Source organism: Thermothelomyces heterothallicus, assembly GCF_042370625.1.
Source record: "Thermothelomyces heterothallicus CBS 202.75 unplaced genomic scaffold P884_scaffold_1, whole genome shotgun sequence".
NCBI classification, from domain to species: Eukaryota; Fungi; Ascomycota; class Sordariomycetes; order Sordariales; family Chaetomiaceae; genus Thermothelomyces; species Thermothelomyces heterothallicus.
The window spans coordinates 1,137,450-1,161,647 of NW_027192562.1; the positions used below are offsets into that span (position 1 = coordinate 1,137,450).

Consider the following 24,198-nt stretch of genomic DNA (forward strand, 5'->3'; position numbering starts at 1 on the left):
AGAATGGCTGAAGAGGAACGAAGAAAAGCAGACAAAAGGACCTTGCGGCCCAGTTCGCCCTTGCCCTATTTCCTGGAGGGGGCCACGAAAGAAGAACTCAGACTGAGAATGACTTTCGGACGGCAAGGGCAATGGGACGAAGTTGAGAAAGGGTCAACACAAGCGAGCTGTGCATGAAGGACATGCAAAGGATTTCAGGGAAACTGGATTGGGGGCGGGCCACGAGATTGACGAATCGGGGTTCGGGGAAGGGGCACTGTGGGGCAACAGCTTGCTAGTGTAATTAGAAGGCCAGCCCTGTGCCACCCGCTCGTTGGAGAGCTGCAAGAGTAACCCCTTGACCGCCCATGCAAGTTTGGTTCTCGATGCCGAGCGGTCCGGGTGCAACCCTGACATATCGCGAGACAACGCGGTGCACGGATTAGTCGCCTGTGCTCATACAGAGAATCTGTACGTCCGTATACCTATATCCTGGAATAGACTTAGTAAGGACTGCACTACGTCGTACGGAGTGGAGATTATGTCTTCGCTACTTCAACCGATCCACCGCGATCAGCTTGGTGGAAACGGCCATCTGCCCCTCTGGAGAGTTTGCTGTCAAATCGAACGATCGAGTGTGCGGTACTTACCATACTTATCCAAGCGCTTCGTTGTTTGTGGCTGTTGTCCGCGGTGCAACTGTTTCACGACTTTCTATGCTCCGCTCACAAGACGCATTCAGCCGGGTAGCCTAGGTTGGTCGGTCCGTGTCATCTGATTGCTGCAAGGGACAAGGCGCGCATCCGTAGAAACAATGCAACACGGAGGTTCATGTAGTTGAGTGCTGCATCGTCATCTGCCTAGTGCGTAAGTGCCGAACCCTTCCTACCAAATATGCAGTGTCTAGAAATGTCCTGCCCCAAAGGGCTCACAAGTATTAGGTAGGCGAGTGGTTCCTCAGCCCCGGCAAATCTTGGATCGTGTTACGTTCTAGGCGGGCAGAAAGCGGGCAGAAAGCATCCTGGGACTAACGGAGATAACCGTCGCTGACGGTTTCAAAAGAGGGCGAGACAAGGAAACCCACGAGTTTCCAACAACATCTGTGCAGACAAAAAGGGTGATTGATCCGCAAGGTACGTGTTAAAAAGCAATAACTAATGTACCGGTGTTCCATCAAGCCTGCATGCTGATGGGTGGAATGGGGGTGAGAAACAGATCGCCGTCGTGTATGTGCACTACTCCGTAGAGGGCCGCCTGAGCTGTTGCGACTAGAATGCAGAGACTCCGCATACAGAGTCTATACCTAATCGGTATGTATACACTACGGGTTACACACAGACATCCGTCTAGGTATGGCCCCTCGACATATTTTCTTCGCCCGAAAGGCTTGGCGCTGGCTAATTGTGGTAGGCGTTTGTCCCTTTCGATTCACCTGAGTTTAACGAGAGGCGACCGGTTTTCTGGGCCACAGGACCAAAGGAGAGAGCGGTTGGCGTGGCTGATCGCCAGACAAAAAACGATCTGCCCTAGAATGTGTTCGGCTCTTGCTACGGAGCACCTCGGTAACGCTTCCTACATTGTAGTGTAAAAGGGATTTGGAGAATTTAACCCTCTCCCTTGTCAAACACAAGGTCGCGATTTCATGGCCCTAAAAGTGCGCATTACTCAGCACTGCAAAAACGAGACGGCAGGCCAGTGGTCGCGATGTGATCGTTAGGTGCCTGTGGTGAAGATCCAGCGGGCCGGCCCGACCAATAACTACCTTACGTGGCTAGGTACGGAGTACACATAGGAATACGGTGTATAAGGTATGCCGAGCAATGTACGCAGCATGGCCACCTGCAGGTACGCACATTAATTAGGTTGGTTTATGGGGTACTGCAGTTAGTTATACCTTATGTCTCTTACAGAGGTAGGTACCAGTATGCACGGATTAACTACCTGCCTTACCCAATAGGCACACGCGCAGGTGCGGGCATGGCAGCAAGGAGGGGAAGTGTTTTAGGGTGTGGAAGGCGATGCCGCTTCCAGCCGTGGCAACTGTCGGCTTTGGCCGGACTTGAGTCTTTCAGGGCTGCGGCTTCCACGCAGTATAAAAAGTACTGCATACAGGTCGGATCGACCCCATCGGTTTCTGTGGCTCGGCAGAGACCTCGGGCAGAACAGGAAAGCACCTCCCGAATCATCACAAAAGAGGGCGGAGTAGGCAGGGTAGATCCCGGTGCGCGGTCCGGTCGCGAAAGAGTTATTCAAATCGGCGGCTCCCCCTCTCTTGAGACGGTGTAGTTTGCGGCTTGCTCAGGACCTTTCCATACCAGTATAGCCAGTACCGACGACCTACCTGCTCGCGCAAGCTATTCCTCGCGAGAACCCGCTGCAGCACAGAAAGGATGGCGGCTGCCGAGCTCTGGCGTCACGAAGCCCCGGCAGAGACGCCGATGTGGAGGTTCCTGGAGCATGTGAACTCCAAGTACGGCCTGAGCCTCAAAGACTACCCGGACCTGTACAAGTGGTCCGTCGACAATGTGGCTGACTTCTGGGGCGATGTCTGGCATTTCGTCGGCATCAAAGCCTCCAAACCGTACGATGGGCAGGTTTGTGATGTCCCCCCCAACCCGCTCTCCCATCCGGCAATGTTCTCGTTCTCCATGCTGATGTCTCCCTTTACCTCCTTCTCTCTCAGGTTTTGCCTTCCGATGCCCCCATGTTCCCCAGGCCCGACTTTTTTGCCGGTGCCCGTCTCAACTTTGCAGAGAACTTGCTGTTTCCTGCCAATGCCGAGGTCGACGAGTCGGCCACGGCAGTCATCACGGCCACCGAAGACGAGAAACACCTCACCGAGACCTCCTGGGCCCAGTTAAGAGACCAGGTCCGCCGCTGTTCCAACGCCCTCCGCTCCGTCGGTGTCAAGGAGAACAGTGTCGTTGCGGGCTTCGTTGCCAACCACGTCCAGGCCTTGGTCGCCTTGTTGAGTGCCGCGACCGTCGGCGCCATCTGGACCGGCATCAGCCCGGACAACGGCGTCAGCGCTGTCCTTGACCGGCTCACGCAGATCAGGCCCCAGGTGCTGTTCGTCGACAATGCCACGCTGTACAACGCCAAGGAGTGGCCGTGCAAGGCCAAGACGCTTGCCATCGTCCAGGAGCTCAAGAAGCACGGCCTCGAGCAGGTTGTTGTCATCCAGGGTCTCCCCCACGTCGAAACGGGGCTGGACGAGATCCGGGAGAAAGGAGTCAAGGCTGAGGAGTTTGAAGCGTTCCTGAACTCGTAGGTATCCCGCTCCCCCGTGGCGCCGTCGGGCCGGAACTGAGCCCTACCAGATCCCCGGATTCGCCATTGGACTTCGCTCAGCTCCCGCCTTCCCACCCCCTCTACGTTCTCTACTCCAGCGGTACAACTGGCCTCCCAAAGGCCATCGTCCACACTGCGGCCGGCACCCTTCTGCAGCACAAGAAGGAGCATTTTCTGCATTGCTCTCTCTCGCCGTCCTCCCGCATGCTCTATTACACGACCACTTCCTGGATGATGCATCACTGGAGCGTCTCCGCCCTGGCCTGCGGTTCCTCGCTCGTCCTGTACGCCGGCTCTCCCTTTAAACCGCACGGCTACTCCTCCCTCCCTCGCCTCCTGTCCTCCCTCCGCGTAACCCATTTTGGCACCTCGGCCGCCTACCTCACCACCCTCGAGGCAAACAATATCCGCCCGGTCACCGACCCGTCCCTCGACTTGTCCGCCCTCGAAGCGATCTACTCCACCGCCTCTCCCCTCCCTCCCTCCACCTTCTCCTTTGTCTACACCGCATTCCCCCCGAAGGTCAACCTCGCCTCCATCACCGGTGGCACGGACATCATCTCCCTCTTCGGCGCCCCCTGCCCACTGCTCCCCGTCCGCGCGGGCGAGATCCAGTGCGCCGGTCTTGGCATGGCCATTGGCGTGGTCAATCCCTCCTCGTCACCCGAGGAAGCCCCCCAGCCCATCCACGACCCCGCTACGCCCGGGGACCTAGTGTGCACGAAGCCCTTCCCTTCCCAGCCATTGACCTTCTTCGGCCCCAACGGCGACGCCAAGTACCGCGCCGCCTACTTCGAGCGCTTCCCCGGGATGTGGCACCACGGCGATTTTGTGCGCATGGATCCGCGTACGGGCGCGCTGGTGATGCTGGGCCGCAGCGATGGCGTGCTCAAGCCCGCGGGCGTCCGCTTCGGCAGCGCCGAGATCTACAACGTGCTCACCCGCTTCTTCGCCGCCGAGGTGGAGGACGCCGTGTGCGTCGGACGCCGGCGGGAGGAGGACCGCGACGAGACGGTTTGTCTCTTCGTCGTCATGGCCGCGGGCAAGACGTTCGACGACGGGCTGAGGCGCCGCATTAGCGAGGTCGTGCGCCGCGAGCTGAGCCCAAGGCATGTGCCCGGCATCATCGAGGAGGCGAAGGGCGGGGTGCCCAAGACGAGCAACGGCAAGAAGATCGAGGTTGCCGTCAAGCAGATCCTGTCGGGGATGGAGGTTCGCACGAACGCCAGCGTGGCAAACCCCGAAGCCCTGGATTGGTTCACGGAGTGGGCGAGGAGGACTGATGAGAAACGGGTTCCTAACTAGAGCCGGAGAAGGCATAATCAATGCGTTAGAGAAAGCACGTTAGACTTCGAGATCTGATAATGATGATAGACGGAACAATTCCCAACTTTGGGAAGAGGCTATCACGTAAGACAAGTCGAGCCGACTACCGATCTCTTCGTTCCCCGGCCCCGACTATCTCTATTGGGTATGAGGAACCTGGAGTGGAGGATGCCCCCCCCCCCCCCCCACAAAAGGACAACGCCGAAGTACCGTACAGCATAGCGGAAGCTATTGCTAGCAAAGATTTCGGTCCCAGGAGCTCTGCCCCGACATTCGGGGAATGCTTGTCTTCATTTGCGATTAATCGGTCCTTGGGAAAATGGCGCGCCCCGTCGTTGCTCTATCCCAACAATGACTGCCAAGACGGGATCCCTTAGTGGAACGCCGCTTTCAACCGTCGACTCTGCCTTTCACGGGTAAGTGAGTCTGATGGACTTGCAACATTCAGGATCAGATCTTTTCAACCCGGGCCTGGCATGCCATGTATCTAGCAAGACGGGGCCAATTTTCCACCCTGTCGCAGGGCAACAACTCGTCGTGATAACCGCACCATTGCCGCAGCAGTTTGTCTTTTCGTCGTCGCGAATCTTGCCGGCTGGAGAGTAAGCCGAGACATAGATAGTGATAGCTAATGTCGATTGCAAGTAGCAAACCAGTCATAAAAACTCCGCCTGTGTGGCCAGAAAGACATTGGACCCGCCACCCAGTTTTCCCTTTTGCTGTTTTGAAATCCGTCGCTTAACAGGCTAAACCGCATGTACAAAAACAGCACAGATAATCGCAAGCAAATCCCCGCCTTTTCCTGCCTCTGTTCGTCTTTGTTTTTTTCTTGCCAAATCGTCCTTTCCCTTCCTCCCTCTCCTTTCTCATTTCCTCTTCCCTTTCCTTTTTTTTTTTTTTTTTACCCGGTGTCTGCGGAACGTGATGGTCAAGATTCAGAAACCGTTTCCATCCATACCAAGGCTCTGATGGTCCATGGGATCCATAGCCATGTACTCAAGCAAATCGATCCCTCCCACATTGACGCCCTCCGCAGTCATCGACACGGTGCTGTTGTCAATGTTCTGGAAGAAGGCCGGGCCCGTGGGTAGGTACCACATCTCGTTGTTCGGGTTGGCCCAATCGGGATTGTCAAACAATCCACCGTCGCCCAAAACGATGCCGCCGGCACCGCCGCCGCCGTTTGTGTTGCCGGCGCCGGCGCCGCTACTGCTGTTGTTGTTGTTGTTGTCAAGCCCTGACGTGGCGGCGGGCGTGGACGGGCCGAACATGGATATCGACCCAGTAGGGTAAGGGAAGGTGCCGGCTGTGAGGTCCCAGGGGGTGGCCGAGATGTTGGCTGGGGTGGTGGAGCGCTCTGGAGATCGAGTTAGGGCGTGTACATCCGCGTGGGTACGCGACGGTGATAGTGAAGGCTTACCAGGACCAGGCCCCTCCCTCACTTTAAGCCACGTCTCGTTTGATTGCCCTGTCGGCGCCATCCCGTTGGTGCCACTACCATTCCCGGCATCCTGTTGCGCTGCCCCGGGCGACCTGCTGTCAGTCATGGGCACGGGTGGGGGCGGCGCATAGATGAACCGATTCCTCAGCCGGCTGGTCAGCGTCTCGAGCATATCGGCAAAGCGAATGCCCAAGTGGACGTCGTCGACGACGCAGTTCCGCAGCGCGTCCACGGTGCGGTCCATCAGCTGGATGCTGAGCTCGACATCCGCCTTGGGCGCACCCAGCGCAAACGTTTTGAGCAAGAACATGGCGCCGCTAATGATGCGGAAGTACGTCCGTACAGGGGCGTGCTTGAGGTAGTCACCGGGGAGGAGGCCCTCGACCACTGTCCGCAGCAGATTCCGGCTGCCGTTAACAACCTCCCTCACGTACTCTTGGTCCTCTGCGCCAAAGCCGCCCAACTGCCCCAGTGGCAACTTCCCGTAGTAGTTCTGAGTCTGCGGCGACAGCTGCGGTGCCGACTGTCCTGACACGCTCCCCCCCGGCCCCGAGCCGCCGCCGGCATTGCTGGTGCATCGCTCGACGACCGCCTGAAGGGCGAGCGAGTTGATGTATATGCGCACGTACTCGTACTCGATGGTGAGGATGTGGCGGATATACGGGGGCAACCGGAAACGCTCGAATTGGTTCCACCACTCTTTCAGCATGGGTTGGAACTCGGCGAGCAGCTCTGTGTATTTGCCACTCTGGATGATCTCGGTCGTGTGCTTCCGGGATCTGAACAGCTTTTCATTTCCGACTTGCATGGCGTTGCTGATTCCTGCCCAGCAGTGAATGATCTGGTCGTCCAGTTCCAGATCGGGGATATAGTTAAACGAGTTTGACACGGATGATGGGTTCGTTCCGGGTGTGGTACCCTCCACGGAATGGCGTCTTCTACGCGACACGGCGGGGTCGGACTTGCGCAACCTCTCCGGCACCATGTTGGTCCAGCCCAGTCGGCCGGCGAGCTGGCTCAAGTAGATCAGGAGCAGCCGTTTTATGCGGTTCGCTCTTAGTCGATAGGATTCGTCTTCGTACTCGGGTCGTGTAATGGCACCAGTGGCCAGCATTTCATCAATGTCATCGAACACGCCGAGTTCATAGGCCAGTCCCATTGCCGTGCTGAGCAACATCCAGCACATCCGATCGCTCCTCCAAGCAGGTTCCAGCCAGCTCTCGATCCTGCGGCCGCCAAATCCGGCCGAGGGCTTTTGGTTACCGCCCGTAGCGCCCGGGCTCGGCGGGTCGTATGACGGCAGCATCAGCTCGTCGGTCGCTTCGTTCGGCGGGAAGTGAAGCGCACGCGGGTGCCATTCGGTCAGAATCATCAACGACTCGATGGTGCCGAGAGTCCTCAAGCTGCCCCTGCGCAGACCCCGCCATGGGGCGGTGCTGGAGCTCTGGATATCATCGGCGCCCGAGCCGCAAAACCCGCCACCGAAGGCTTCTTGACCCCACACGACTCGCTCAATCATGCCCCTAAGGTATGTCCACAACTGTTCGTGGATGGCATGCGAGCGACAGTGGCCCCCGGTACCAGGCATGCGGCGGTACCGGGATGCGATCGTCAGGAGGGTCACGGTGAGTATTGGCTCCTCCGTCAGGAGAGTCAAGTGGGAGGCGGGGTTGTTGAACGTCGGGGGCGAGATGGGGGTGAGCGGGGAAAGGTATTTATAGTAGCTGTGTGTAGGACGGGTCAGAGAAGGAAGCAAAGGAAGCAACCTCCCTGGATCTTCACGAGGAGCGGCGACTTACTAGTCGATGTAGTCGATTGCCTCCTGTGCTGTGAACCAGCCGGCGCGCACGAACCGGAATCGCCCCCAAGCCTTGATGGCCTCACTATAGCCGGGATCGTTGGAGGGGTCCCGCCTCGTCAACTCCGGGTCGATGGCTTGTTCCGCAGCCGGGCGTTCCTGGCGTGAGGAATGCCGGTTGTGGTAGCGTCCCGGCGTGATGGCATTGGAGGACTGACGCGACTCGACGTCGCGACGAGCGTTGTGAACGTCCGAGTGGGCGCTATTCGGCACCGGCGCGGGGCTGTCGTCGGGCTTGTGTGACGCGCTGACGAGCACATGGCACATTAGCACACTGACCTTTCCGAGTCGAGGATGAGCGGGCGCGGGATGTGCACGAACTTGTCGGTGGCTGCCTTGTAGAGCAGGTCCAACGCGTCATGGGGCCCGTAAACCTCCCGCCGCATGACGTTGCGGGCCTCGAGGTTCTCGAGCGGGGTGTTTGGCTCGCCATTGCCGAACTCGCCGGCGGTGCTGTTGCTGCGGACGCTCTTGGACGTGTCGCCTGGCCGCCGTAGGGGCTGCGACCGGCCGTGACTGCCTCCCGGCGTCAGGGGAACGTCGCTATAGAGCCGGCGGTCCAGTGGCGGTGGCGAGGCGCCGGCGCGCAGCTGCTTGCGGCCATTGCGAATGATGTAGTCGTCGCGCTCAAGATCATCCAGAGAGCCGTCGTCGACTTTGCGCTTGCGGCGCGTCGCGCTGAAAAAACATTCTTTGCTCTCGCGGCGGCAGCGGACACAGGGAGGGTCGTGTGGATCGTCGACGGAGCCGAGATCGCAGCGCACCTTGCGGCGGCGGCACGGGATGCAGGCCTGGTAGACGCGTTTGTGCTGGGGCGGATGGGGGTGCTGGACCGGCTGCGATGATGGCGTCCCGGCCGACTGTCCGGATCCGAGCCCGGGTTCGGATCCGGCTCCACCGCCCCTCGCGGCGGGTGGAGGGGGAGCGGCGGGGCCTCCGGCGGACGACGTCGTCGATGCGGCAACGGGCGAGGTGGGCGACGCGGAGGATAGCTGCACGGATGAAGCGCCGAATTGCGACATGGCGGGCGGTCGGAAGGGCCGAGACACGCAAAACCTCGCTTTCTCGTTCGTCAAAGCGACCCCAGATCTGCGAGCATGAACCCTCTGATGCTTTTATCGGCTGGAAGCGGTTTACGGTGGGTGAAGGCTCGAGAGACTGGGGAACGGGCCGGTTTTGGGGCTAGTTGAGGGGTCTTGGCCCCCAGATCCAAGTACTGGGATGACGCTTCCTGGCGCACCCCCGGTTCCTGCTGGTAAGTGGGGCAGGAGCGGAATTTGACCCATGAGGGGCACCGTTTACCAATCATATGCAACATCGAGAATGGAGTCGGCCCCAAGTTCCCCAATCTCGCAGGTCCCGAACGAATGACAGTGGATTTCTGCTAGCTCACACCCCAGTTGCTTTGGTTCCCTGTCCCGGCTATCTTTTGTCTGTCTGTAAGACTCGATGCGGAAGGTTGTATCGATAAACTGCAAGGTCGAAACTGCTGCGCAAATGCAGCGAGCATCAGGCAAAGAACGAGGCCTGTGGAACGCGAGGCTGAATGGAAACATGTGTCAAGAGAGAAGCGGGTCATTTCCACCGAACAGTACGTGTATTGCACGAAAGGCTGGATATCTCACGTACTAGCTATGCTAGTACGACTTGGTATGTAAGGTATGCATGTACGGATTACGGATTACATACAGGTACGGATCCGTGCATACCGCGACACACTGCACTACACTAGTCTTTGTGCTTGGGGCAACTCAAGCGGAAGCGGGGAGTGGGCCAATTGAAGTCTCCGAAAAAACACTAGCCATTCTTGTGGAGTGCGCAAGTGGGAAAGATTACCACAGAACTCAATGGTACCCCCACCTGAAACGGAAAGGACGGGCACATAAAAAAAAACACAGGCTCTTCAAGCAATTGATTCCGGATCCGCAATTCCTCCCCCAAGGTACCCGCATTGATATGCATCAAATACGGAATCCGAAGGCTAGACTAAAAGGAATGACGATTACTGTAACTAATCCGTACTTCGTGCAATGTGCGTCTAGGGTGCGCCAAGGCTGGGTCACGAGGAGCAGGTCACGCGGGGCTCCAAATCTATCTATTCCTTCGCCCTGCTCAATAACGCACGCACTTCTGGGCACGACAGGATTTCATTGGATTTTGGGAGAAGGCGATGGAAGTGTCCCGAGTCTCTGTGAACGAAGATCAGACAGTAATTCATTCAGCCTCACTGCCCAGCCACATAGAGGAGGAAGCCGAAACCCTGCCTCTCTGCGACGCGAACGCTCGATGGATTACATCGAGCTCCCGTCCTGGTTCGCATCATGAGAATGCTTCTCGTCAGGGAGGAGGAAGAACTGACTGTGTAAAACAAATGGGCCAGTCAAATTAGGAGAGCAGATCGAAAGAGAACCTGGGTAAACCGTATCACCGGAAGATGCGAACGTTTGCGTAACTCGCAACGTTTGCTGCGAAACGCAAGGAGCCAGCTCCTCAGCACGTCACTTTAGTCCATCCACTGCTGTGCAACATGCCGCACTCTAATAACATGCACGCGAAGGGAAACGGACCCAGTGTCTCGGTGTCCTCACGTGCCGCTCTACTCGACCTCGCCTCGGAACAGCGGGGCTTTGGCCGTAGCCAGAGTTGTGGCGTTGCCATTGGATTTCGAAAAGCTCCAACCATCCATCCGAGACCGACTTCGCGAATCACTTGGCTTCTTATTTCCGTGCCAGTCATCATTAACACAGCAAAAGGCCAGCAGCCAAGACTAGCTGGCATTCCTCGCAACTGGACGACGGATGAGTTCGGACCAGCCAGACAGGATGCATTTGGATGGCTGTGAAACCTGGAAAACCGCCCGTTTCTCTCTTTGAGAGGCAGATGAGTCTTGGCCTCCTTCCACGGCAAAATTCAGTGAAGCCCTCTCCCGGATAATTTGCAGCAACTCCAGCCGATAACCGCCAACGGACACAAGGCCGCCGTCATGAGTGAAGTCCGGACGGAAGCACTCACCCGGCGACGGCTAACCGACACCCCAGAGCGAGAAACGCGGGACAATTCCACCGACTGATGCTTTTCCGCAACCTTCCCCCTTACCCCCCAGACGCCAGACGCCGTTGAATGCAGAATCACATGGCCCGTTTGGTTCAGGGGTTGACGACGCCCTGCTTGACCTGGAAGGTCGCATGGCAAGGTCAACATTCGGTCCGGGGAGACGAAGCGCACCAAGCAAAGAAGAAGGAGAACCTACCAGTAGATCCCAGAGCATCTTAAGAAGAGGGTCCGGCAGCGTGTATAGGTCGACCGAGAACTCGCCCGCGTCAATGTTATTCTGGATGTAGGTGCTCTCGTCCTTGTGATCGTGAATCAACTGAATCACCTGCAAGAGGTCGTCCTCGCCGAGTTTGACCAGACCGTCGGCCATCTTCTCAATGTCGAACGCCTTCTTCTTCTTGCTGCCGTCGGCCTTCTTGATCTTGCGCTCCTCGTCCGACGGTAGCGGGCCCGTCTCGCGCAGAATCTGTTGTAGGGCCTGGGACGGGTTCTTAAACGTCAAGGTGTGGATGTTCTCGTATTGCGGCGCCGCAAAGTTTAGATCGTGAATAATCGTCTGTTTGCCGCCCTTCTCGGTGGTGTAGAGATCGATGCTCATCTCAAACTCGCCCCAGCCCTCGTTGGTGCATTTAAAAGGCGGCTCCAGGAAGGCTGCCGACAGGGTTAGCGCCACGGCCACTCCCTTCTTCGTTGATTATCGCATCCCGGAGTGACGTACTCTGAACCGGGTTCGCGAACGAAGGGTGAAGGTGATACACGGCCTTGGTGAAGCAGCGAGCGGGCTTTTCCTTGCCCTCCTGGTCGAGGATGTAGATTTCGACAGTCCATTCTTTCATCGGAAAGCCCTCATTGACGGCAGGCTTATCACTGTTTCAATTCCCGTCTCGGTCAGTCACAACGACCACGCACTTGAAACTTTGGCCCCTCGCGAGCATCGTGCCGTGTGGCGAACGGGTCGCTTACATGTTGTGTTGCTCGGTGACAACCTTGATCTTGCGCTGTAGGCCTCAGAGAGCGTTAGCCATCCACTCTTGTCTACCTGGTGCAATCCAACAGACCTCGACGATCATCTTGGCGGCCGCCTTCTTCTTGCCCGAAGCTGTGGCAGGAGCGGGGCCGGAGGTAGAGGGAGTAACGCTGGTGGGCTTGACGCCAGGAGTGCCGACGACGATTTCGGCTTGGCCTTGAGTTAATCGACCTCGGCGATTGCCTCAAGTGTCAGTCTCTTCGAACTCTATGTATCGAGCGTAGGATAATGACGCGTCCCACGATTCGAATGCGTTGTCGGGATGCCACTGACGAGGACCGCAGCGACGAGTTGGGGGTCCTGGCGGACAGGGAATCGGTGTATATGAGAAAGAAAGAAAAGTCAAGCAAAACAGGGTGTTAATGACTGTATAGACAGAGGCCCCGTAAAATGAGGTACTATGAATATTGTGGCTGCACGTCGCGATACCTTGGGCCACAAGCAGCAACCCGCGCAACCTGCCTCGTTGATGGAATGGGGTCGAGATGGTACGTACCAGGCTGTGGCGCAGTCAGAGCGGCCAGGGCGCCGCGGGTCATTCGACGCTCGCTCATTCTTGTGGCGTTCGATGATGGTCCGTGCAGATGCCTTCTGTTCAATGAACCGTGTAGATACTGGCTTCGCACAGTCGCGAGAAGTTGACGTTTTGTAAGTCCTGGTTTGTAAGTCCAGGATTTGAAAACAGAAATTAGGATACTCTGTATCTTAGGCACGGCGAAAGAGGGCACCAGTAGGAGTTCACCAACAACTAGCCTCCAATATCAGATCGAAACAGAGTGCTGACCGGTAGAGAAACGATCATATTCTGCAACCTATGTGCATGGCTTTGGTCTCCCAACACCCAAGCGCACAGTTGCCGTCTCTTTGCGATTCTTTACAAAAGGTGATTGCCCCCCCATAGAGGCCAATTACTTTCATTGGTACTGCTTTGTATGAAGGGGACTGCATGGTATTTGGTCTATCTGCAGCTGGCATCGCTCATCTTCTCTCGCCGGAAAGACACAACCCTTTCCTCCTTTGACCGAGTGCTTCCTGCCATGGGGACTGCTGGGTTCGTTTGGGGTGTTGACATCGTGTTCGTGTGTGATATGCATCGATCCTGCCCTCTCTCACCTTCCAGGGAATCAATGCAGCACACGGGGTGAAGGTGCTGGGTGGATTGCCCTTATTCCTGAGCCCATCACTCAGACCCATCAAGGACCAGCTCAAGCGGTCTCCTCCTTCTTCTCCTCTTCCTTAGTTTCCTCCTTCTTCTCCTCGCCAGTTGCCTCCTCCGCCTTCGCCTCGGCCGCCTTCTTAAACAACGCCTCGTTCTCTTTCTGGGCCTTGATGAAAGCGTCCTTGAACTGGTTGGCGTTGTCTGAGTTGGCGAACCGAATGGCCAGAGTGAGGGCCTCGGGCTCGCCCTCGCTCACATCGGCAACAACGTTCCAAACCCAGCTCCTGTCCGAGCCGACGTTGGGAGAGAGTTTCATCTCGGGAACAACTAAAAACAAATAAAAAAAAAAAAAAAACCCACGTAAGCCCCAAATGGCCAAATGACCCTTCAGCGCAAAAATTACGTACCATAATGGTTGGCGCAAACCTTGAGGGTCTTATCGCGACGCATGACCAGCCGAGTCTTGCCGTTCTCGCGGTGCTTGAGCAAGCGGACGTCGCCAGTACCGCGCTCCTTCCACTCGCGGGTTTCGGCCACGTACTTGAAAAGCTTGGCGCGCATCTTGAAAACCTGCTCCTCCATCTCCTCGTTGGTCTTGGTTTCAACCTTTTCTGTCAGGCGGATGACGGGCTCAAAGTGGACGTCCTCGGACTCGGGAGGTTGGTCATCCTGATTTCCAGCCTTATCAGCAACTCTTCCCGTACCAAGCATCACAACTTGTGAGTGACCAACCTCATCACCGCCCTCCTTTGCGGCGGCGGCGGCGGCAGCAGCAGCCTCGCGCTGGGCCTTGGCACTGCCGGAGATATCTCCGCGGTCCTCATCCTCATCCTTCTTTTCCTTCTTGGCGCCGCCACCAAACATGGAGAAAACCGAAGCAGAAGTCACGGGCTTATTATCGGCGGCGGCGGACTCGGAAGCGGGAGCCTAGCTCGCGAAAAATAAGGAATCCAGAGTTAGTTTCGAAACACATCCTCAAACTAGAATGCATAAAGCCTCGCGTATGTTGACGTACCTCCGTTGTCTGCTCAGCCTGAGCCTCGGGTGCCTTGACCTCCTCAAGGGGCTTGCTATCGTTCTCGGCAGACATGGTGGGCGGCGGGTTGTTGACTTTGTCAAGGCAATAACTATCCTCGCGTCACAAGCGCGTCGTCAGCAAACTTTGAGGCCCAACTCGTCCCCACTGCCCGGGAAATGTCACATCGCTATATCATTGGGGGCCTTTCGCCTTTCCCCTCTAGAGCGACATTATAAGGACTCGCATCGATCGCTCGTTATACGGGTCGATCCGAAAAAAAAAACGATGCGGGAGCGAGGCGGGGTATAGCGGGGCACATACGCCGCTGAGAAACGCGACGAGATGAAAGCTGCTAATGAATCAACCAGAAAAAGACGTACCAAATATTGGAAAGGTTTGCGTGGTGACTTCAGGGGGCACTTTTGTGAATGTAGTGCACCGTGCCGTTGTTGGATATGAAGTGTAGAAGAGTGGATAAGGTACGGTCGCAGGCAGCAAGAGAGGTGGTTGTCGCGAAAGGTTGCCCCTCACTTCTTCCTGAATTCAACAGTCCCTTGTCGGGGCCCAAGAGAAATTTGGCGCGGGCGGGCCACAGCGGGACCTGAGAGCCACTGGCTCGGCGTGCCGCCAGACGCCAAGTCCACTCTGGCTACAGAAAGCCAAAGGCCACACCACACCCCCCCCCCCCGTTTGACAGCCAGGTAGAGGCAGCGAAGAGCTTCAACACCCAGTATTAGCCCACCCCCTACACGCACGCAACGCGCGTATAGATAGGTATATACTTTAAGATACGTAGATTTGAACTATATGACCTACTTGATGATACGGGTAATACGTCTCCAATGTTTGGGCAGCTTCTCCTAACGTCTTACAGGATGAAATGGGAGGGAATGGAATGGTTAGGTATATTTAGGCAAGCTCTTCCATCTGAAGATGTCTCATCCGCTACTTCCCAGCTTCAAAACACAGCATCAAATACCACTCGTTCATTTTGTCCGTAATCTAATCCTATCTCTCAGGGTAGCTCCAGCCCGGTCAATGCTTACCTTACCCCCCAGTCCCAAGATCCATACCGTGCTTCCGTTGCCCAACCCATTCCGCTGTCAAAAGTTGAGCAGACTAGCGATTGCCATCGTCAACCCGAGCTGCCAGTCGAGAAGTACAATGGCCATCTTTAGACATAAAAAGAGAAGAGAAAGCCCAAGCGATAGATAGAACATGTAGTAATACCGAGCCCCAGCACAAAAGCAAAACTCCATACCCCGTACCCCGAATCCTGGGCGGCTATCCGTCCAGTTGCGGGCCAGGATCCCTTTGCTCACACCCGCGTGCCAATCCACCACCACCACCCACCCGAAAGCAATAGTTTGTTCAGGCCGACAATCGGGACTATGATCCTCCCATGAGCCTTCTCCACGGGATCTCCCACGCGCCGTCTTGCTGAGACGATGCTGCATCGGCAGCGTCCCGTTTACCACAGTTTGATTTCCAGAGTGCATACGACCCCCCTCGAGAGCAGCTGTACGGCTTCATCTCTCCGGGTGAAGCAGTCCTAGCCCCTTGGCCCTTAGCGAGCTCCTGATGCCGCAACCGGAGAAACTTAGAGGCGTTTCGTTTGTATTCGGTGTACTCCTCTACCTTCCCTTGTATCTTCAGCCACCATAGCCTGGAAGCAATCTGGGCTTGAAGAATTGAGAGGTCGAACTCCTCGCGGAAGATATTGGCAGCCTCACGCTGACGGTCCAATTGTTCTCGCGCATTCACCCAAGCCTTCCCGATTGCATCGGCAGTACGACGTCGCGCAGTGTCGGATGTTTGGCCGAACGCTGAGGTGAACTCCTTGCCTAACTTGCGTGCATCTTGCAGTAACTGCTTTCCGTCGTCGATCCATGGTACGTCCCTGAGAGCATCTCGTAACATGCGCAGGCCAGCCTCAATGGCTTGGGTAACCTCGGCGACTGTCGACTTGCCGAAGTCAACTTCGAACGTCTCGTTTATTCTAGGCCGGCGGTTTGTGATCACCGTGATATTAAGCGCACCATTGGCGTCCTTCGGTTCAAGGCCGACCAGAAGCCCCTCGTCTACCGAAGATATCCTGGTTCTGAGGAGGTTGTTGTTGCGGCGGACAGCGATATCAATTGCGCCCTTTGCAAGCCACACAGCTTTGTTCTTGCTCGGGATCTCCAGCAATATCTCGGTTGGGCTGTAGACGCGTATGGAGCACATTGTTTTGTCCGAGTGTGAAGACTTTTTGTTATTGGCCTCGATGTCAGCGGGCACAGCCGAGGGCTTGTCGGACAGAAATCCAGCAAGAGACAGCGCAGAGGCCAAAGTACTAGTTGACGACTGCGTCTGGCCAACCTGGACGGTCTTCGTTGAGGTGACGTTGATGACAACCGTCTTTGTAGATGTCGTCACCGTTGGGCTTCGGCTTGTCGTGAAGCCCGGGTAAGTTTCCGAGGGCACACAGATGCCCACAGAAGACGATGGGTGGAAGCGGGGGAGACCGCCCGGCCGTAACCAGTCTACCATGGAGAGGGCGAAGAATGGTCCGGCAAGGAGCAAAAGGGCGGGGAAAACAGACCAGAAGTACCGAGCGAGTTCCAATGTATCGAATGACCACCTTGGGGATCGCCTCGTTTTCTTCAAACTAGCCCGCACTTCCGGTTGTAGCTCCAGCGTCGCAGTAGGCCGCGCAGGGCTTCGACCCGTGTTGTCTTCAGCTTCCACCAACTTGGTCAGATAGGCTAGGTTGCGGTTCAACTGTCTGGCGTCAATGTCCGTAAACGACGCGAAGTCCACGGGAAAACGCCAAGGGGACATTTGCTTCTCCGGGTCTCGGGACTCCAAGCAGAGGTGGACCGAGTGCTCGTCGATATACATCCCCCAAGAAGGGTCGCGGAACTCCTGCTGCTCCGCGATGAAAATGGACGGGACGCCGTGACGTTGCATGAATGACCACGCCGCATGTCTTGTCGCGCTGTCTTCCTTGCAATCGTCCGCGCAGGTGTAGAAGATTGCAATGTGAGGGAGGTCCCATTTCGGTTCAACGATAGCACCATCTGTGGTAGCGATGGACAAGTAGGCCTTTTCTTGTTCAATGACGATGGAATATGCGGCATCACCGGGGGTCTGGGGTTCTTGGTATGTCACTTCCTCGGCGGAGGTGCAGTGTTCGACCTTAATCTGAAACCGTGAAGCTTCCATCAGGTCAAGCTCGGGTTCAGGACCGAACGAAGAGATGGGGACTATATTGTATATTCCTTCTCGGTAGCTGTGGAGGTCGTCCTGATGCTTGGAAAGTGGTGACGCCCAGATAGCGCTACAGATCTTGAGCACGATGGCCCTTCGGGCCTCTGCCCGGCCAACGTACAGGATTCTCAACGGTTCTTGGATGAAGAGGTAGGACTGGGACATGGTTTGGCGGATCGAGGCAAGCAAGTGCCTCGGTGCGTTCGGCAGGGCTAGGTTTTCCGCAATTTCGGCGGACTCTTCCTCGCTGAACTCCCGTATGACATGCTTGGCGAATATGCTCTGAGCAAGATAAGGGTCGTCGACGTCTGACTCCCGCAACTGGATCGAACGGACGGCGAGGCCCAGTCCTTCAGTGGACGAACCATTCTCCAGGGAAATTGTAGGGAGCTGGGTCGATGGGTTTTGCAGAGCTTGATCGGTGTACCTGATTGATGACGCATGTGACAACTGGTCGGCCTCGTCCTCCGAGTCGGTATTGTAATGGTCGGTAGACCCGTCTAAGCTGTGCACATCCTCCGGTCGAGAACGGGAGAGCGAACAGGTCGACTCGGTCAGGCGATCATCTTGACTCTCAGTGTCGGTGCCATGGATCACTTCGTAGGCCGACTCGGCCAAGCTGCCGGTATCCGACATGTCGGAGGGCTGACGAATGTCCGGAGAGCTGTTCGAAACCCACTTGGCAATGAGCTCGCTTCCCTGCGGTCTGGGAAATCGAAGACTCAGAACAGAGGCAGTGAGGGGCTCGGCAGGAGAGGGAGTGGTAGTGGTATCGCCGCTCTCGGTGTTTGTAAGAATCACTCTTGGTTCTCTAGACGCGGTGGTCTGCACTTCCATTACGGTAGAAATATCGTCAGCTGATCGACTCTCCAGAGACACCAAGGTGATGGTAGACGGTTAATCAAGTGAAAAGAACACTGCGTGGGGCCCTTGGAATTCAAGCAGGAAGGAGGGGGATCCAACAAGGAAGGCGAGGGTGTTCCTTTGGACGCGGATATGACGGGACGAGGAAGACGGGAAACTGGAGGAAAGGCAGCTGGAAAGTTGCGCATCTAGCGACAAGAAATCACTACCTCCCGGGGCTTCAGATCCCCTTTCCCTTTTCTCGATGTAGCTTCTGATGAATGCAGTCGGCTGTGATAACGGGATTGCAGTCCTTGGGTTGGGTTTCTGCCTGTCCGGCTGGCGAAGCTGCTGCCCTAGAGAGGCGGGGGTGGGGAATGCGGCATGGGAGTGCAAGTACGAGCCTCGGAGCTTGTCGTCAGCTGCAAGAAACCATGCAATGAACCAGAAGCTCGGATCAAGAGGAACAACAAGGCAATCAGGCTCTGTTTGGTCTGCGCCCAGCACAACGTCCAAACGTTCTGGTTGGAAGCTGTGGAGCGGACTCGCGTTGGGCAAACATGTGTGGGATGCAACAGGCGAAGATGATGTGCTAGGCCATGTGCTGGAGGGCTGGGAATGAGGTCACCTGCTGCTCAGTCTGCGCCTCGGCCGACCGCAGCTTCGGGTATTGTCATGCGGCACTTGTTGCTTCGGACTGCGGTTCGACTGTGCTATCTCAGGAACCAGACCGTCCCACCCACCAGTGTTAGTGATAAGGATGCGGGGCGCAGTGACGACCTCGGAGTGTTAACGTCCAGCATAGGCAGGTGGAGACTCCGGGCTTCAATAAACACTTGTAATCCGTAACCTGAGCGTACACTATTGCGTCTTCTGTACTTGTCGAGTGCAGGATACCTTACCTGGGATGTACGGATTTCTCTGTGGTATGTACTTGTCATCCGTAGCATGTAAAGTTAGGGAAGTAATCACAGCCCCACCATGAAACAAGAAGGAATCGGTCACCCAACACAGGAAGCATTGGCGACACGGACAGCAGACCTTGGGGCTGGTTTCGCCTTCTGAAGAAGACTCCGACAACAGCTAGCATTGAGCCCAAAGCCGGAAGCAGGATACACACCGGGCGTAGGAATGTACGACCATGTCGGCGAGATCCTGGCTTCGTACAGATAGATGATGATATACAAACATGCTTCTTTCACTGAGGCGGGGTGCAGCTTCAACCTTGGCTTGATTTCACTGCCAGAGGCGTCTAAGGCCTGGGTAAAAGGGGCCGAAAGAACTCAAACAAACAACCCCCCCCCCCCCCCCCCCCCCAAAAAAAAAAAAAAAAAAGGTGAGAAAGCAAAGAGCTACGGCCCCGGTAGTGACCGAAATTAAAACATTAGAATATATAATGCGTCGCATCGATATCCCAGTTGTCTGCCCCGTCGCACGAAGAACTCCCAATGAAACCTGCGCATCTTGGTATCTCTGCATGTGACGCATCCTCGCCTTCCGATCATGAATCATTGTCGGCATTCCAAGCTCAAAATGGATGCAGATGTGGTAAACGAAGCATTGCATGACAAATTCAAGAAACACCTTGATCCGCTCTAAAACCCAGCACCCAGCGCGCGGATGTGCCAACTCGTATCGAAGTGGCAAAGTTCATCAAACACACATCAGAAGAGGCTCGACTCTGGGAAGGGCATTTGCTACAAGATGCCCTGCTTGATGAAGAGTTTCCTGAGTGATTCCGTATCAAAATCGTCGTCGTCCGGAATCATCTCCAGGATGCCGGTGAGATTGGCAAACAGATCACCTTGATTCCGGTATGCAAGTATTGCCGGGACGCCGGCATTATCAAACTCAATATCCCGGTAATGAACTTTGACGAAGCGCACGGCCGGATAGGTGCTCACAAGGGGGATTAGAGCGGACTCGATGGCCGCCGAGACCTCACTCTGTTTTCCCGGATCAGTGTATGGACAAAAAAGAATTGCTCAGGGGATGGTGTACAGACCTCGTGGTCGTAGACGAAGACGACGACTACTGTTTCCTTCCCGACCTTTTCTATCGCATCGAGGTAACCGAGGGCGTCGACCTGGTCGAAGCGCCCATATAGCCTAATACTCGGACTCGTCCTCCGGTTCCGAACGGGCTTTTTGCTCTCCTCCTCGAGCTCGCGCCTTCGGCTCTCTCGCCATTGCTTCAGAAATGCTTCCTCGTCAGGGTCCTCGGTACCACTGCCATCACTGTCTGGGCCGCTGCTTCGGTTTGGCTGGCTGCCGTCCAAGCCGAAGACACTCCGACGGGCGGCCCGGACTCTCTCCTTCCACTTTGACTGGCGGGCGGCTTCGTAGGATCTGGCGTCGGCAATGACGCCCTTTACGCCGGTCGACCGGCCTCTGTCAAACTCGGCCGGCGGCAGGCGGATCTCAGTGCGCGCGTCCATGGTAGGCATGCGCATGGCAGCGTCAATCAAGGACGCCCGGTAGCGATCCTCCTCGTCTTCGCTTCGTTCGCGGTCTTCGAGCTCTTTGGCCGCAGCTTCACGGTCCTCCGGGTGGACTCCGTCCAATTCAGAACGGCTGTTCTTGTCGATAAAGGCGGCAAACTCCTCCTGGGCAGGCGTGGGATCGGACATGGTGACGGGAGGGGCAAGGCGGGTGACAAGGTGGGTGATGCTGACTTATATTGCTATGTGAAGAAAGGCTGCCTTGTTTTGGCTTTGAGACAAGGGCCGGGGAGGGGTAACCGAGTCACGGAGATCCCGGTGGGAAGTTTGAGGTCTCCGGTGTCAATGGCTGTCCAACCAAGCACACAGGGCGAGAGTGGCAACTGGAGGGCTTGGCCAACGGTGTTTCCAGGGGTACAAAGTAGATCGCCCACCTCGTGGCGGGCTGATGACGGGACGATTGTTGGTCTCGCTTCAGGTCGTAAAGATCGGAGAAGAAAATATGAGATGACCGAGTCTGGACCCCCAAGGAAGGCAAACGGCGCGCTGATGCCTCCGTAGCGCCAACTGGACCCGAGCAATGACACACAGTAGTGCACGCTTGCAGGCGGCGAAAAGTGCGGGCAACACTGGATGGAACAGGCGGGTAAGGTCAATCCCCTGGGCAATGCGTCAGACTGTTTCAGAAGACCTGATGCGGAATGCTACGTTGACCGCCCACGTGGAGTTGATGGCCACCGGAAGCCGGGGAATCAAAGAATGGGACGGGCGATGATTGGTTGATGTACAGCGCCTAAATGTGAAAGCAAGAGGCCGGCGGGGTACAATCCTGTGTGTTGAGCGAGAGCTCTGCAGCTGGGTGACTCGAGAGCAATTGCAGAGCGGTTCCGTTCTTGACGGTCTTGCGCGACTCGGTTTTGGGATGTTGAGCAGGATTGTGGGATGAGACTTTAGGGATGGGATCGGCAGGGGACAAGGTCGGGCGCGTAGCGGACCGTTGTCGCGTGGTCGACAGGGATTGATTCGCTCGACATTCTGGATTGCTCAACTGTTCTAGGCCGTACGTGAGGATGAAATGGTGAATCTGCGTTGTGACCGGGGAAAGTTCGGAGCCGAGTTCGCCTTGGATCCACGAACGTGAGCTTCGGAGATGTTTGCAGGACCTGACCTACGTTTCGTTCTCTCAAAACAGGGTCTCGTTGCTGATGGCACGCATCGAGGCTGATGGAGGGCGAACCTTCAAAGATGAAGGGGGAGTTGTAGGACTACGGCTACTGGAACAAACTGATACCGACCTACCTGAGGGACCTTACACGTAAGGCTAGAAAATTGGGAATTACACGCAGTGGTTGATCAGGAAGGTAGGTACCTACTTTCCAGCACTTATTTGGGTAGGTACATACGTGCAGACTACAAACTTGAGCACATAAGGTACCACATTCAGTTCAACCCGAGGCGATTTCTGCCCACAAAAACTCGTATACACAGTCCAACCAAGTAGCTATACTCATCAAGTGGCTCATTTACAGGAAAATCCAATGTGCAACGGACCTACCTGACGATTGGTCCACTCCAGAGCCGAATCGGCCCGGTATGTGTTGTCCAAATACAGGTCTTCTCTCCATGTGGGCAGATGAGAAATCTACACAAGGGCAATGATCCGACGGCAACTATGCCCTCACCTCATTCCCGTCACGGCACCTCGGGACGTTCTAACAATGAACGCAGCGAGGCGGCTTCGCATTGTCGTGACTGAAAGTTTGGCGTCAGGCGCCATTACGGCGAAGCCGAAATTCGCTGTCAGCCAACGTCAAGTCGGCCGGAGGTTTTGCGGCATCCTTTGTGCAGGGTAAGTGTTTGGGGCAAAACCGGAGGAGTCGGGAGTGCGATCCCGGTACGCGGCATCGTTCGACCTACCCACGCATGCCCGTACTTTGAGGCTGACTCTTTGCCCGGCCGTGGGACAGCGTTTCGCGCGGGAAGTCTGGCTCAGCTCATTGCCTATTCTGCTGTTTCGTTCAGCCGCCACCCCTCAATAAGCAGCCGGTGGATAACGCAGAAACAACCCGACGGCTCCGCTCACTTACTGGCCCTGTCAAGATCCGCCAATTGCAGGGGGTCCATTGCTGACTCGAGGAAGTCGAGGCCAAACGCAAGCCGAGGTAACTACTGAGTTTCATGCCATGTTTCATCCAACCCCTCTCTTGCCAAGTCCCTTCGTTTCCCCAGAGGGCTTTTCCTTGGCGTTTACACTACGGGCTTGGACCGAACAGAGCACGGATTCATTCATGGGAGTAGCGTCCCCGTTCCACAACTGTAAATCGTGTATGGAGAACGGATGACTTGGGTACCGTCTAAGAATGTCCGTGCGTACCCGATAAACATCGACGAGACGGTTGCAAGTGGTTTCGAAAATGCTTCCATCACCGGTAACACCGAATGGCCAGAACTCAAACCACCGCGACTCCTTGTGATGATGAAACACCGCAGTTTGTTATAGGCTCTTCCACAGAGAACAAGAGAACGCAACGATCCCCTCCGTGCCAGTACACTACATATGTTACAGTATGCATATCTTTGTCTCCAGCAAGAAGCAGCACAGGTTTTTTTTTTCTTTCTTTTCGGATAGTACCCAAACGTCTCCTGACAGCGATTCACCCAAGACCGGCATAGAGCACCACGAGAAGACAAGCTACCACCCCGTGCCACTTCATGCGCTTAGAAGGGCGGCATTGTGAAATCGAGCATGCAATGCACCATAAATACCTTATTTATGTATTGAGGACATCTAAGTAAGGTCGCCCGGAAGAGGAATTGACGCGTGCGAAAGACCAGGTAACACCCGTCGACCAAGCTCGGTCACCGCCCAACTGAGCTCCCTCGCTCATAAAAACAATCCTCTGCCCTTTCCTTCCTCCCAACTCCGCCGCGATACCCGCGCTCTCTTGCTACTCCCTCTGTCCAGAGGCGCTTTCCCTCCCAGCTTCGAACCCTTGCGCTCCGCCCACCAACTCCACCTACCCACTGCGACATCGTCGATTTCGGGCGTATCGCCCAACACGAAACGCAGTCACCTTGGGTTTCGTATCTTTGCGAGCTTGGTGCGAAATTGCTTAAAGTTCTGTGACTTGACAGATGGACACGCCAAGGAACAGAAAACAAGGGACAGAACAGCCTGGGTGGCTAGATGGCTGGCTCTCCCCTGGATGCTTCGGTTGCCCCTTCACCCCTTCACTATTTGACACACACGGCTGCGAGGTCGCTCACCTCTTAAAAGCCCAGGGAGGGTTAGAGAAAAAGGGAACACAAAAACTGGGATGCTGGCCTGGACCTAGCTGCCTTGGTCGGAAAGAGCAGGTCGGTGAGATATGACAGCAAGAACAGAAGAACATCCGAAGTAGCAAGGATAGAGACCAAGTGACGGATTGCGAGGAGGCCAAACGTACGTAGTAATCGTAGTAATAAACGAGTTTGATATTCCCCACCCAAATCCACTCATTCCTCCTAAAT

General features: G+C 56.0%; 7 protein-coding genes across 7 annotated transcripts; 2 read left to right on the forward strand and 5 right to left on the reverse strand.

Moving 5' to 3' along the window:
* Positions 1–2,369: 2,369 nt before the first annotated feature.
* P884DRAFT_273962 (uncharacterized protein) lies at positions 2,370–4,575 on the forward strand (the record flags this gene model as incomplete). Its single annotated transcript, XM_069442658.1, has 3 exons — positions 2,370–2,573; positions 2,663–3,246; positions 3,300–4,575. 3 exons carry the CDS (start codon positions 2,370–2,372, stop codon positions 4,573–4,575), a joined length of 2,064 nt encoding a protein of 687 aa, XP_069301630.1.
* Positions 4,576–5,531: 956 nt separating this feature from the next.
* P884DRAFT_190081 (uncharacterized protein) lies at positions 5,532–8,162 on the reverse strand (the record flags this gene model as incomplete). The annotated part of the gene is made up of 3 exons (XM_069437488.1): positions 5,532–5,953; positions 6,017–7,761; positions 7,837–8,162. 3 exons carry the CDS (start codon positions 8,160–8,162, stop codon positions 5,532–5,534), a joined length of 2,493 nt encoding a protein of 830 aa, XP_069301631.1.
* Positions 8,163–8,539: 377 nt separating this feature from the next.
* Positions 8,540–8,719, reverse strand: P884DRAFT_169779 (uncharacterized protein; the record flags this gene model as incomplete). Its single annotated transcript, XM_069437301.1, has 1 exon — positions 8,540–8,719. A coding segment is annotated over one exon (180 nt), but the record flags the coding sequence as incomplete, so codon positions are not given.
* Positions 8,720–10,917: 2,198 nt separating this feature from the next.
* P884DRAFT_190239 (uncharacterized protein) lies at positions 10,918–14,225 on the reverse strand (the record flags this gene model as incomplete). Its single annotated transcript, XM_069437499.1, has 8 exons — positions 10,918–11,600; positions 11,668–11,816; positions 11,913–11,947; positions 12,396–12,405; positions 13,279–13,462; positions 13,543–13,804; positions 13,868–14,047; positions 14,151–14,225. 8 exons carry the CDS (start codon positions 14,223–14,225, stop codon positions 10,918–10,920), a joined length of 1,578 nt encoding a protein of 525 aa, XP_069301633.1.
* Positions 14,226–15,078: 853 nt separating this feature from the next.
* On the reverse strand, positions 15,079–18,559 carry P884DRAFT_253390 (uncharacterized protein). The gene has a single exon (XM_069440789.1). It carries the CDS (start codon positions 18,240–18,242, stop codon positions 15,543–15,545), a length of 2,700 nt encoding a protein of 899 aa, XP_069301634.1. The 5' UTR covers positions 18,243–18,559; the 3' UTR covers positions 15,079–15,542.
* Positions 18,560–19,945: 1,386 nt separating this feature from the next.
* On the reverse strand, positions 19,946–20,877 carry P884DRAFT_265912 (thioredoxin-like protein; the record flags this gene model as incomplete). Its single annotated transcript, XM_069441986.1, has 2 exons — positions 19,946–20,194; positions 20,254–20,877. 2 exons carry the CDS (start codon positions 20,875–20,877, stop codon positions 19,946–19,948), a joined length of 873 nt encoding a protein of 290 aa, XP_069301635.1.
* Positions 20,878–23,088: 2,211 nt separating this feature from the next.
* Positions 23,089–23,975, forward strand: P884DRAFT_5242 (uncharacterized protein). The gene is made up of 2 exons (XM_069445943.1): positions 23,089–23,463; positions 23,519–23,975. The coding sequence occupies exons 1-2, from the start codon at positions 23,435–23,437 to the stop codon at positions 23,928–23,930; spliced, it is 441 nt and encodes a 146-aa protein (XP_069301636.1). The 5' UTR covers positions 23,089–23,434; the 3' UTR covers positions 23,931–23,975.
* The last annotated feature ends 223 nt before the right edge of the window (positions 23,976–24,198 follow it).